Source organism: Phyllopteryx taeniolatus, chromosome 13, assembly GCF_024500385.1.
Source record: "Phyllopteryx taeniolatus isolate TA_2022b chromosome 13, UOR_Ptae_1.2, whole genome shotgun sequence".
NCBI classification, from domain to species: domain Eukaryota; kingdom Metazoa; phylum Chordata; class Actinopteri; order Syngnathiformes; family Syngnathidae; genus Phyllopteryx; species Phyllopteryx taeniolatus.
In genome coordinates, this window is record NC_084514.1 from 8,937,814 (window position 1) to 8,952,476 (window position 14,663).

General features: G+C 41.5%; 1 protein-coding gene and 1 pseudogene across 1 annotated transcript; both read left to right on the plus strand.

Annotated features, from left to right (window-relative positions):
• On the plus strand, positions 1-6,385 carry tmx1 (thioredoxin-related transmembrane protein 1). Its single transcript, XM_061795470.1, has 8 exons — positions 1-296; positions 1,411-1,526; positions 1,601-1,646; positions 2,181-2,309; positions 3,098-3,143; positions 3,799-3,900; positions 3,982-4,048; positions 5,155-6,385. Exons 1-8 carry the CDS (start codon positions 130-132, stop codon positions 5,406-5,408), a joined length of 927 nt encoding a protein of 308 aa, XP_061651454.1. The 5' UTR covers positions 1-129; the 3' UTR covers positions 5,409-6,385.
• Positions 6,386-11,028: 4,643 nt separating this feature from the next.
• LOC133487898 (dynein regulatory complex subunit 4-like) lies at positions 11,029-14,663 on the plus strand (annotated as a pseudogene).

Sequence of the window (14,663 nt, forward strand, 5' to 3'; positions counted from 1 at the left end):
GGGTCTTTGTTGAATTAAATGCACTCGGATCTGGCCGGAACGTGATGAAAAGTAAGTGGGCGGAGTTGCCCTCAAACGCGTCATTACGGTAGTACATCCCTCGCTAGCTTAGCGGGTGAGAGAGCCACCATGTTCCCCTCGATTTCGGCTCAAAAACACCCTTCGCTGATATGTTATCTCCTCCTAACCGTGTGCCTCGCGTCCTTGCCGGCTACCGGGGCCAAGAAGGACAGCCTCCGGGAAGTCACCGACGGCAACTGGGAGGACATCTTGACCGGAGAGTGGATGATTGAATTGTAAGTAGCTTCGCTAAGCCAGCAAGCTAGCCACATGGAGGGCGTTTTGTCGTCGCACCTTTTTGTCATTTTTAAGCCACAATTGTTAATTTATACTTTCCTTTGCCACTCGTAATGTAACGTTATTGTAGAATGTTTGATGGTTGTATTTGTAAGCTACATTGGTTTCGCCAACTGGCCGGCTAATCACGTGCATTTAGCAGGCAATGTGTTTTCCCCTCATGTCACGGTGCTTTAGCGGTTAGCTCGTATGCCTGGCAGTTGTGAGATTCTGGGTTCGGATCCCGCTCCCGTTAACGACACGGTCTTAAAACGTGTAACGTAACGTCGCTTTATGTTTGAAAACGACTGCCAGTCGTCCCAAAAATTAATGTGGACATCGCTCCTCTTGTAAATTTCAACCTCTGAAAATATCAACGCCCATAACTTCAACTTTAGTGCACTTTAAGCTTTTTCCTGTTCAAAGGCGCTCAACCTTTCGATATATCCATCCATCCATCCATCCATTTTCTGAGCTGCTTCTCCTCACTAGGGTCGCGGGCGTGCTGGAGCCTATCCCAGCTGTCATCGGGAAGGAGGCGGGGTACACCCTGAACTGGTTGCCAGCCAATCGCAGGGCACATAGAAACAAACAACCATTCGCACTCACAGTCACACCTACGGGCAATTTAGAGACTCCAATTTATGCATGTTTTTGGGATGTGGGAGGAAACCGGAGTGCCCGGAGAAAACCCACGCAGGCACGGGGAGAACATGCAAACTCCACACAGTCGGGGCCGGGGATTGAACCCGGGTCCTCAGAACTGTGAGGCTGACGCTCTAACCAGTCGGATACTGTGCCGCCCCTTTCGATATAATTTGAAAAGAAAATTAACGGCACGTAATGTCCGACAACTGTGGTCAATCGTCACCAAGATGTATGCGGATATTTTTATTCATTCCCATTTCCGCCTGTGAAAATATCAAAACGATAATGCCAATTTTACGGATTTTGTGCAGGTTAAGCCTTTGCCTTTCCATAGGTGCTTAACGGCGACCTTAATGAGGACAAGATATAGAAAATTCAGAATTTTTTTTTTTTTTTTTTTTCTTCTTTTTTATCACACTCCCACAGCTACGCGCCATGGTGTCCGGCCTGCCAGCAGCTACAACCGGTGTGGAATGAGTTTGCTGAGTGGGGGGAGGACATGGGCGTCAACATAGCCAAGGTGGATGTGACGGAGCAACCAGGTAGGGAGCCCCACAAAAAGTACAAAGTTCTTTTCTTAGTGAGTCTTAACCTTGCTGTCCTTCTCACATGAAAGGTCTTAGCGGGAGATTCATCATTACGTCACTTCCGACCATTTACCAGTAAGTTGTCCAGTGGTGTTTGGCTACATCATGTCTCTTGTTTGTTTGAAGGAGACCTATGCTCCCCCTCCCAGACACGCAATGTAAAACAGTTCCTGGGTGTCTCCGTCGCATGTCTGTAACATGTTTTTTTTTCCACAATACCCCAAGGATTAAAAATAATGGATTCACATATTTTTGCAGCATATTTCTTGCCATGGTGAAATTTGCTGGTCATTAAGAGATATAACAAAGAAAAATATAAACTCAACACTTTCGGTTTTGCTCCCATTTTTCATGAGCCGAACTCAAAGATCTAAGACTTGTTTGATGTGCACAAAAGGCTTACTTATTTCTCTCGGCCGGCAGGCACCTGAGAGACCCAACTACCGGTATTTGTAAACAAATATTAAAAAGTACATTTTCCATAATTTGTCCCCTTTAAGTGATTTTTTTTTAAGTTACTACCGTACCGAATTAGAATGAAAATATGAAGCAGCAATCAACGTGTATCATTAGCATTTTCGGTGTGTTGTTTTTTGTTGCGCTATTCAGTTGCAAGGACGGTGTCTTCCGCAAGTACCAGGGCGCACGCACCAAAGACGAGTTCCTCAGCTTCGTGGACGAGAAGAAGTGGATTGCGGTGGAGCCGGTCTCATCTTGGTTCGCGCCCTCGTCTTTTCTGTGAGTTGCCAGTGATGCCTGTCTGTCCTTTCTGTGATGTCACTTGATTTCCTGTGTGTGCGTGTGATTAAAAAGAAGAGATTTAAAACGACTCACACTGATAGAAGCGTCATGGACTGTGCACAGGAAACCATTTGGGGAGCAATACTGTTTATAGTTTCTAACAAGTTTATTCACTCTAGAATCGTAAAACGTTTTATTAACCATATGGGTAAGGGCTAGGTGATATGGCCATGAAATAAAATGTAATTTATTAAACATTTTTGGGGAGGACAAAAGTAAAATTTCCGATCTTATCGACTCAACTTTGCGAGAGAGGGGAATTTTCAAGTACAAAAACATGCAAAAAAGCATTAACTGATGAATTTAGATTAACGCCATAAATGTATGCAGAATATAATAAACAATGAGTAAAGTTACTGGCAAAACATTATTTATGCATGATTAAAATTTTTTAGGTCCAGACTAAGAATGACATCCTGGGTTTTGATCGAGATTAGGACATTAGCAAAATGCAGTTTTTGTTGTCTTTTTTTGTTTTTGTTTGTTTCTTTTTGTGTGTGTGCGTTTATTATGCTAGTTATCATTTTGTGCATTGTGGCTGTTTGTTTTATTCTGCATTTCTTGTATTGTTGTTTGTTTGAATGTGTCATTTTGCAATGTTTTAAAAAAATGAAAATGAAATCGACCGTCCGATTAATCGGTTGGGCCCAAGCACGTAGTAAAATCACTTATTAAATAAACCTCCTTTTAATGGTGTGACATCTTGTTTGTGTCATCTTTTGCAGAATGAACTCCATGTCTGCTCTCTTCAAGCTCTCCATGTTCATCCGGGTAAGTTCTGTCCGTACGTGTTTCGCTCTAGAAAAGTTCTTTAACTTAACATTCGACTTAGTGGGGCAGAAGTTAAGTGTCATTTTCAAGTGATGTTTTGTTACCAGTCGATCTTTTGAAATAAATAATCATAGAGACTATCCATCACTTGTTGGGAAATGTTAAATTTTACACCCACATAATGGAAAGGTCAAGCAATAAAATGAGCGAAATTAGAGGTCTTCGAAGGACCCTTGGAAAATTGGGAAAAATGACATTAAAATTGCATCTTTAAACCAAAATGGAAGACTTCATGTGTCTTTTGGGGTTGGTCTACCAATGGTAAACATGGCTTCCAAATTTCATGCTGCTAAGTGAAACTGCCTTTACGGGCTGAACTTTCAATAAGTTTGTTCAAGTTGTGGAGCTGAGTTAATAACGTTTGTGTTTTATGGCGATTCATCGCCTTGCCCCGTCCACACACAAGGGACGAAAACTCTATAATCCGTCACAATTTAGCATTGCACATCTGTCTAGTAAAAGTGGTTAAAATTTGTATTCAAAATTCTAGAGGACGCTTGCAAGCCAAAATGGTTGCTTCAGACATGCTTACCAAATTCCAATTTGCTCATCCACAAAAGCATACGCAAACATGTTGCAATTGATTTTCTCCCAGCGTTGCCATAACTACATGACAGAGCAACTGGGCATTCCCGTGTGGGGCTCGTACGTCATCTTCGGCCTGGCCACGCTCTTCTCCGGACTCGCTCTCGGACTGGTGAGCAAAAGCGGAACTTTTTCTCATCATTTGTGAAGTAGCGTAATTAAATATTTGTTATTGTTTGCGTTTGTTTTTCAGCTGCTGGTGTTCATCGCTGACTTTGTCTTCCCGTCACGGCGATTGTCCTCACCAGACTACTACCAGAGTAAGTTTTCATACATATTGTACAAGAGGCTATACCCTAAATTATTATTTTTTTCAATCAAAAACTTTAATTCTTTATAAAGACCAAATATTTTGCTGTCACATGATAGGATTTAAATGTGGCGGTTGCTTAAATCAGATTTAAAAAAAAAAAAAAAAAAATTATTATTTTTTTTAAACTCATGATTTATAAAGGGTTTATAACAGTTTTCTTAGCCAGTGCAGTATAGTGCTACAGTGGGTGTAAGTCTACACACCCCTGTCAAATTCTGTTTTTGTAATACAAGCAAAATAACACCCAAGATAAATCATTTACACACTTTTTCCACCATTAATGTGATCTATAACCTATGCCATGTAATTGAATAAAATACATATTTTTGACAGGGGAGGTATATATAAATATCTGAGATAATGTGGTTACCCAAGTGTGCACACCTGCTTATACCTGGGTATGTTCAGAATTAACAGTCACATTCAAACTCATGCTAAATGGCAGTCAGCACACACCTGCCACCATTTTGAAGCGCCTCTTAACCCCAAATAAAGTTCAGGTGTTCTAGTAGGCTTTTCCTGGCATTTGTGTAGTCACATCTTGCAGTATGAGCCATGGTCCGCAGAGAGCTTCCACAGCATGCGAAAGGGATCTCATTGTTCAGCATCAGGCATTGGGGTTGTTTCTTTTCAGCTGCAACTGGGGCCGTAGTGAAGGTGGCGGGAATTATGAACGGTTCCAAATAGCTGTTATTTATTTTTACTTCCCCTCTCAAAAAGATGTAAAACAAATTTTTTTTTCAATTCAGTTGTCCAGGTTATCGGTCACATTAATGGTGTAAAATGTTTTGAAATGATTTTTTTATATCCCAAAAACCTGGCATTTTAACACGGGTGTGTGGACATTTTATATCCACTGTAACTTCAGCAGCCTGGGTGGAAACCTCATCCCAGTTTAGGCCCTTCAGACTTATGATTCCAAAACGGCATGGAACTTGACTCTGGCCGCCAGGTAAGGCAGCAAACTTAGTGGGGCTTAATTTGAATTGCGAGCCCTATTTTGGCATTGTAAAAGCGTCCGTGCAACTCCTCATTGTTGTCGCTGACGCACAGAGAAACAAACGGCGGACCAGGTCCGGCTCCTCCAACAGCAGCAGGAGGAGGAGGAGCACGAGGCAGATGGCGAAGAGGACGACGACGAAGAGGAGGAGGAAGACGACGAGGCGTGGAGGACGCGGCAACCCCGCAGGGCCTCCCCCGAGGGCCGGCACGAGCCCAAAGGACAGGCTGTGAGGAAGAGGGTGGTGGCCAGACGCAAAGAGGAGGATGAGGAGGAGGATGAGGAGGAGGAGGAAGAAGACACCTAGAGAGATGGGATGGAGCGTCACATCATCTCTTGTTGAGTGGGAGGAACCTCCCACTTCTAACCACGTTTACAACGCGCCTGTCTTCCTCTTCCTCTTTGGGCCCCATGGCGGCTTCACCTGGGAACAAAACTTGAGAGTTGGGAGGTTTGTGGAGCTGTTGCGAGTTTGCGGTGTACTTTTTTCAGCTATGCATTTAGTTTTTTATTTTATTTTATTTTATTTTTTTAATGTTTCATTTTGTGTACGTAAACGTCATATGTCCCTGTAATAGTGTTTAATGGCCCATAAGTGCAATGCTCCCCCCCCCCCCTTCCCATCCCTGGTTAGGGTTGCAAAATTCTGGGAATTTTTTTAAAGTTGAAAGGTTTTCATGGAAAGTATAGGAAATTTATGAAAATAAAGGGGAAGAAAATTTATTTTTTAGCGACGCGAGGCGCTAGCCACCACCCAGCTCGAGAGCTAACGGACTTGGGCCTAGTAGTAATAACTAACTTGCAGTTGCGCCACATATCCACTGATGCAAATGATGGCGCTACAGTGGAAATGATCTGGATATTTAACAGCAATTTTCCACCCCTTTGCAACCTTAGCTGATGCACATTTTATTTTACAATAATCTCACAGCACACCATCAGACAAAAATGTCACAAACAGTATATACAAGTTCATCTCAATAAATTAGAATAGTGTCAAAATCATTTTGGTAGTTCACTTCCAAAAGTGAAACTCATTATATAGAGAGACAGACACACTCGAGTGAAATATTTCATGTTTTTTTTTAACTCCATAATTTTAATGATTATATCTTACAGCAAATGAAAAGCCAACATTCACCATCTCTAGAAACCAGAATATTATGTATATAAAAAAAAAAACCTGAAAATGATTTTTTAATGCACAATTTTAAAAAGTATTTTCCCAAGTGTTTAATGAATCTATATAATGTATGAGTACCGAATAAATGGATTTTTCTACCATATTCTAGTTTATTGAGATATCCCTGCAATGACTGACCTCGTCTCAATTTACTCAAATTTACTGGCAACACCTGTATACAATTGTATTTTCTACCATTTAGTGTCTGTTACTGTAATTGCTGGAATACATTAATGGAAAAACCAAACCTTTTGTGGTATCGCTTAATACGAATTATAACTTTTTTGACCAATTAAGGGCAATTGGGCAATTTTCTGCGGTACACCTGATGACACTGTTGTGGCACAGTAGTTGAGAGTCACTCCATTACTGTGCTAAAAAGCGGCGCTACTGTGTTAAAATGAGTGATGAGTCGCACTAAATTTACACACACAAAGCAGGATTAGGATCAGAGCCAGTGTCACTCCAGATTTACAATCCACTGTACTGTAAACATGTCACAGCTCATCTTTTATTTATTTTTTTAAAACACAGTGCAACCTCTAAAGTGAAACATTTTCTTCATAGAAACTCATGTAAAGTCAATTCATCAGTTACACAGTCAAACCCCATGACACCTTCATGAACTATAATGTAAAGGGAGTTAATATGCTCTGGAGTCAAACCCTGGCTACTAACTGTTGTGCTTTTAGCTACATTAGCTTACAGCATCGTTAGCATATCAGTCATTCACGAATGTCCACACACATGTATCAGCATATATGATTTTAGCAATTACACGTGTATAGTTACACTCGAATATAGAGTGCAACTAACATGAAGCCAAATGTCTTCAACCCCTTTGACGTCCTGGCACAGCCTTCTCTTGGTCAGCAGCTATGCTTTCGGCTATATTAGCATTTAGCATCATTCGCAATTGCATTACAGTATTTAGTATATTCATTCACACAAGCGTAAAAATAAGTTGAGTGCTGTAAAATAATTTGGAAAAACAAGTAAAAAAAAAAAATACACGCCTATAAAGACGACGGCCCTGATCGAGAGGCTTCTCTGGTCATAAGTCGTCATGCTTTCGGCTACATTAGCATGTAGCATTGTTAGCACTGGTATCACGTTCCTCTTTCCAGTGTCGTAGCAAAAACTATTTTTGGTTATGGTGACACGCAACACTTTGGAGGGTCAGCTGTATTTCCCCCCCAAGTGCAAAAAACATTTGCACACGTGCACTTTTATCAGCGACACCAGCACGTTGTTGAGAAACGAGTAGAAAAGTCACATCTTCAGTTTATAAAAAGATTTCTAATTGATGTAAATTAGTGTAACATAAATATCATCTCTTGATTTTTTTTTTTTTTTTTTTTTAACCAAAAAAAGTAGCAAAATGCGTGTGCGTGTTTAGGAATTATTTAAACGTTTCATTTTCTTGTTTTGTTTTAAACTTTGTATTATTTTTTTTTTTATATAAACATAATCATTTGGGTGGTCGTTGAAAAGGTGATATTTCTTTGATGTGACATGTAACCTAACCCCTATTTCACCTGTGTTACATTCACCACGTGTCACTTGTTTGGACTTTTTCTTTGAATAAATCCGAATTAACTTTGAAAACAAGCAAAACGTTTTTCTTTTTCTTTTTTAAATGTTTTCACAGTAAAGGAGTATAAATGGAAAAAAAATGAATTAAATTTTTTTTAAAATCTGTGTATTCATTAAGATGACTGGTAGTTATAAAAATATGGTATAATAGTAGTTCTGAAGGCTGATTAGTTTGTACAGCATTGTACAGCAGTAAGGTATTTCTTCCAGTAGATGTCACTTTCTGAACTTTTATGTCAGTGCAACAGGATGAAGTGTTTTATCTTTATTGCTCTTCCTGACATTTAAAATGGAATTTTAAGTCAAACTTGGACCATGTACTGATGCTGACCAACCGGGCACTTTATTAGGTACACATGCACAATTTAATTGGAAAGTTCTCCCTCAGCATAGTGTGTATGAGGTTTCATTTTAATGACATTATAATGCGTGGTATGTTTTATTCCATATTTCTATATTAAAGATTAACTTCACAAGTTTTTATTTTATTTTTTATTTTTATTTTTTGCTTTTTCTTTGGCTTTTTAGTGATCCCAACACAGAAGGGCACCTTTGGTGGTAAAAAGATAAATCGTGCAATGATGGCAAAAGAACAGGAAATGGAATTCATCACAACTCACAACATAGCATTCTGAGTGCAGTTTGGGGGATTGTTTTTATTTTATTTTTTTTAAAATCCGCGTATATGTTACTGGTTCCTGGGCAACACAAAGTCCGGCAGCTGAGCGCCCGTTTCCCCGGAGTCGGCGTGGTTTGTTGTGGCGCTCGGCACCTGACCCCAAACTCACATCTAGTCCTGGGTCAGTCGAAAGACACATGCATAGACATTCTGAGTTTGAACATATTTGTGCTTGGCTGGGAACAGGTGTGCGTTTGGACATCGGAATTCAACAAAGATGGGGACACCAGGGAAAGGGAGGGAGAGTTTGTTTTGTGCTCAAAATATGCTCAAAACCAAACTGAAAAACTTAATAGTTCAAATCAACCAAGATAGAGTAGATGACTGAGTGCGTGACTCATTTTGTTAGTGATTTAGTAGTTGTGCGAGTTATTGACTGAGTTACTAAGTGATTGTGTTAGTTTTTTAGTGAATGGGTGGATAGTTTTTTAGTGAATGGGTGGATTTATTTATTTAGTGGATTATTGAGTGAGGTAGTGATTAAGTTATATAGTAAGGTAGTTATTCAGTGATTGGAATGGCTGGATTTATTTATTTAGTGGATTATTGAGTGAGGTAACTGTAGAGTTGGTGAGTGAGTTAGTGATTAAGTTATATAGTAAGGTAGTTATTCAGTGATTGGAATAATTATTTAGCAAGTGGGTTAAGTTATTAAGTTATCCAGTGATTGCGTTACTTATTTAGTGAGTGAGTTCCTGAGAAGTTGAGCTATTTAGTGAGTGAGTTATTGAGGTACATGTAGAATGAATTAGTGAGTGATTGGGTTAGTTAATGAGTTATTGAGTGAGTGTAGTTAGTTAGTAGTTAGTGAGTAAATGAGTCTGTTATTTAGTGAGCTAGTGCTCCAGTGATTGTGTTAGTTTTCTAGTGATTGAATTAGTGAGTGTGTGAACTATGTGTAATTTAATTGTAGAGTGAGTTAATGAGTGAGTGAGTTATTCAATGATTGCATTATTTATTGTGTGAGTGCGTGTGAGCTATTTAGTGAGTTAGTTAATGAGCGAGATAATTGTGGAGTGAGCTGAGTGATTAAATAATTGAGTTAGTTGAATGAGTGAAATGGATCAAAAGTTGAAAAACAAAATTGCAATTATGGTTGTGTGTTTGTTACTTTACTATTAGGTTACTTCCTGTTCATGGAGGAATGGATTGTGATTCTGCGGCAGGGAATACCACTATAGTGACTCTAATGTTAAAGATTCAGTATAATTGTTTTATTCTGGGTCGCCGCGAAACGCTTTTATCGTGTAACTCAAATGACCAAATGGCAGAATTTCTCTTGACAAAAGTGAACATAAAAAAAAAAAGACTTCACACATGATGATAGTTTGTATTCCAAGTTTGGTATGACTTTCAAACTGAGGTCAGGAGGCGTTTGAATGGAGCCCAGTCGCATTGTTTGGATTTCACGCTCGACATGCCGACACATTCCCAAATGTTCATCCCGCTGAATGGAGGGCAGGTCCCAACTTGTGTGTGCGAGCTCACCTGTGGTCACACTTCACCGCCTTTTGCCTCACACAAACGAACACGCACACAGTGCTGCTGAGTCAAAATCCCTATTTCAAAGCCAAATTTCGGACTTCCTGTGTCTTTTCAGTCAAGCCTACCAAATTTCTTGTTGCTAAGGGAATCTGGTTTTGTGGGCTGATTATTTTTAGTAAATGCTAGAATGGGCTGCGGAGGGGAAGTGGGCCCTTCACATCACCATGGGAGACTTCCTGCGCGTTTTCGGGCATGTCATCCTAATTTTTTGTACGCCTACTCATAGACATGCCTACCAAATATCTTGTTGATAAGTGAAACTGGCTTGGTGGGAAGGTTTTTTTTTTGTGGTTAAAACTCTCAAAGGGACTACCAAGCCTAAATGGAAGACCTGTATTTTCAGGTGTTTGAGACTTTTTTGTGCATCTACTCATGATAGACGTGTCTGCCCAATTTCATGTTGCTAAGTGAAACTGACAGACCACAAGACTTACGCTCTTGGCATCAAATTTTGTCTACTAGAAACTTGTCAAGAATTAATTTATGTTCCTTCTGATACAAGACCCCCAGATTAAAACGCATGTTCCTTGGGCATGTCTTTGGTTGTAAACCCCAAAAACATTTTACACTCCCACAAAAATGATGATGCTACCCGAGTGGCATATGCAACACAGATGGCTCGGACAGAACCGCTGTACATTATGTGCAAGGTCTCAGATGACAGTTACAGCCTCAATGTGTACGAAACCCCAATTTTTGTGTATTCTGGTAAAAATCCATTTATTTAAGGGGTGTCCAATACAACCCATGGGAAGTTATTCAACAAATCTACCTCAACAACAGTTTTACCAGGCAACAAGAAATTTGACAGACATTTCTATGATAACAAGACACAAAAGGTCTCGAGCACCCATGGCCAAAATTGAACAGGAAGTCAATAATTTTGTTTTGAAGCAGCCATTATGGGTGAATTGACAAACACTGACAAGGGAATTTGCCCAGTGAGCCCAAGTAATAAAGAGTAATTTTTGTGTTCATGCTATAAAATGTTCTAGTTTCATAGCTTCTTAGTGTGGGTAAGATTAAGTTAAGGTCCCACTGCAAGTGGCAAAAAAATGCTGGTTTCGGTAGAATTTTGGTCTAATTTGAATCTTTAGATAAGATACTTGCCAGTAATGATCCAACCAAGCTAGCTAGCAACCTTTAGTTAGCCTAGTTTCATTTTTCTGGAGCTTGTGGTTTATGTTTGGACTTTCTCAGGGATGAAATAAGAGCCTTTGTGGTTTGCTCGATTACGTGAGGACGCAGTTGCGGGTAAGCCTGGAATTATATGGACCGTAGTTACTTCCCAGAGGAGGAAGAGGGTGGATCCAGCAGCGGTGACAATGTCAAACCTCCATCCCGGTTGAAGAAGAAAACGCGTCAACATCCGAAAAACCCAAGCCTGAAAAACCATAATTCTTCTCAGATGTATCAGTGACACTGCGGAATGCGCTAATCTGTTGTGTTAGGTGGAAACAGACAACGAGCCTCGGAGACACTTAATCCTTTTCCAAACGTCCCCCAGTACAAGTTTTAAGTTACAACAAAAGCTTGTTTCCCTGGTGGAACATTTTTTTTAAACGTACGATTAAGAGTTAAGCAGCAGTGCACAGAGTTCACAGTATGGTGAAATATCAAGGTCCTTGTTACATCACTCATCGCTCTTATAACTAGTGTTTTTTTTTTTTTTTTAATTAGATCAATATGGTCCACTAAATATACTTTATCTGGCAGTTATGGCGAGACATGCGTTCAAATAATATACATACATTTTCCTTGACAAAAAGTAGTTGAAACATAAGTGTACATGGACCAAGATTGTTTGCTCTTCTCATGTGGGTTTTCAGTTGTTTCTTTGTTTTACATTTTGCCGAAGTAGCTTTCTTCAGGTTATGGTACGCCAAAAAGTCAGGGTTGGGTACATATGGTAAAGGTGAAAAGATGTCATCTATGATGTTTGATGATGCTTGTTGTGTCATCTAACCCAGTCTTCTCTTCAAAGAACGCCTCACTGACAAAGATGACATCACAGTTCCAGTTTCAAAATAGCCAGTCGAGTGCATTCTGCAACACCAGAAAATCACATAAAATGCAATCAACCGGTTGTCCTTAAGACACATCCAGGTCTTTTTCTGTAGAGTTTTTAACTGTTTTCCAACATGGCTGGGAAAGGGAAGGGCAAAGGTAAAGGCAAGGTGGTGGAAGTGAATGAAAACACGCCACTGACCGAGATGTCGGAGGATCAGCTGACGGAACGCGTCGCTAAGATCACGGAGGAGCTGGGCCGCATCCAAGAGGAGAAGAAGAGCTTCCAGCTAATGAGGGACCAGGTCAAGGCCTTCTGGGATATCTCTAAGCAGAAGCTGCAGGACGTAAAGGACAAGTTGCGCGAGGGTAGCATCGTGCGTGATGAGGCCAAGATGCGCCACCGGATGAAGGTGGCCAAGTACCAGCAGAAAGTCCGGCACTTGGAGTCAGAGTGCCACACCAACATCTCGCAACTGAAGCTAGATGGTGCTGGCTTCTCCACCATCAATGACAACAAACGCTTCGAGATGGAGCAAGGGGCACTGAATGAGATCCGCAGCCTGCAGGTGGACCTTAGTGAGAAAGAGCTCTACAGCCAAAACCATATCGAGCAGCTTAAGTTCGAGCAGGCGTCTAAGCTGGTGGACATCAATGTGCCGCACGACTGGAGGACGGTGGAGCTGGAGGCCAAGCACAACGCCAAGATTCTCCCGATGATCGAGGCATCCGAGAAGAAGCTCGAGGCTGAGATCAACATCCTGGACACCCAAATGCAAATCCGTCTGGAGTCGCTGAAGAAAGAGCACGACGGCGCCTTTCGCCACGCGTTAAAGCGAAGCTGGGAGTTCTACCAAGCCCACATGGAGGAGATCTCCCTCCTGGAGAAGCAGCTCACTACGCTCATGTGCCAGGGCGTGGTGCGGCAGCTGTCGTCCATCCAGAAGCAGCCGTCGTGCCCGCAGGAGAACCTACAGCAGGACAAGAAAAAGCTGCAGGAGCTCTACAGGCAGTTGGAGAGGCACAACAAAGACAAGGCTCAGCGAGAGGCTAGTGACGCTCGCCTCAGGGTCCTGGAAGAGGAGCTGGAGGAGCTGTCCATCAGGCACGGCACCCTTGTGCAGGAGCTTGAGTGCAAGGAGCTGGAGCACCAGGATCTGTTCAGGAGCCAGGCGGCAGGTCTTCTGGACACCCAGCACCGCAACGGACTGCGGACAAGGCAGTTACAGCTCAAGCTGCAAGCTGCCGTCGAAACACTGGAGAAGCTGGAGAGGAGCCTTAGCACCTAACGCTGACTCGGGAGACCGCGTTCACCGGCACACCGGGAGGTCTGGACTCCCCCGGCAGACTTGGACCTGGAAAAGCGTGGATGGGGGCATGGAGCTGAAATGTGGAGTGCTATATTTACTGGTCCAGCTACGTTTTCAAGCTTAGATTTGACTGACCGAAAGGACGAGTTTGCGGACACAAGCGACGCAGCTCGGAACTTGAGTCATCTTGGAGCGTAGATCTCCCCAATATCAATGTAGATTGTGCATCAGCTACCAATGCCTGCCTTGTGACGTGTGCCTGGAGGAGGCCTCAGGACAGAGCAGAACTATTACGCCTTTACAAAGTTGGGAAGTAGGAAGTACAAATGCTTTGTGATTGCAGTTAAGTAGATTTTTAAGGAGTCTGTACTTTACTCAGGTATTTCGTTTTGTGCACCTACATTTTAAAACAGATCTCTACTTTCTGCTATCTACATTGTCAAAATAGGCCCGTTACTTTTTCCAACCTCCACAGACGACAACACAACGTTAAAAAAAAGACAGAAAAAAGAAATAGAGAGCGGTAAAGTCAACCGTTGTTGAGACCTTGGTTGATTGAGATCTTGGGTACTTTACAAGGCAGAAAAAAAGGGTGTGGCGTGAAGGAACCTAAAGAATGATGCAATAGACTCAAAGAGGCAAGCTATTCCCCATCCATGGCCTTATTTATCGGAATTATTTCATGTTGTCGGCGCCGAGTATGATTCGTGATGAATAAAACTTGAGTTCAATCATTACTTCTACTTTTACCAATACTTTTTTAAAATCTGTATTTCTGTATTCGTTTAAGTACTTTTGCCACCTTTGCCTCTCCACAAAATTGTCATGGCAAATATAATCTGATTGCATGATGTTGCATCAGCTATGGAATCTCACACTTGTGTGGGTTCTGTGCCTGTGCTACCTGTACGCCTCTGTCGGGTCAGTTTTGTGAAAAGCTGTGATGCAACAATTAAACTGGAATTTATTAATCTGTACCTTTCACACAGAACCCAACGAAGACTGGATATTACCTCAACTGTGTGCTTTCACTCAGAGATGCGGCTTCCCGTAACTAGATAATGAGATGGGAAGTGGCTTTCTTTGGCCTTCTGATTGGCTGCAACAAACATGAATAAAAAGTTTTGCTCTTGTTTTTTTTACCAGCCAGTCTGGCACCAAAGGTTTTCAAGGTTGGTAAAACACCCTCCCGCTTGCCCACAAGATAAGTTTACAACCTTTATCCTGAAAACACATCGCTCC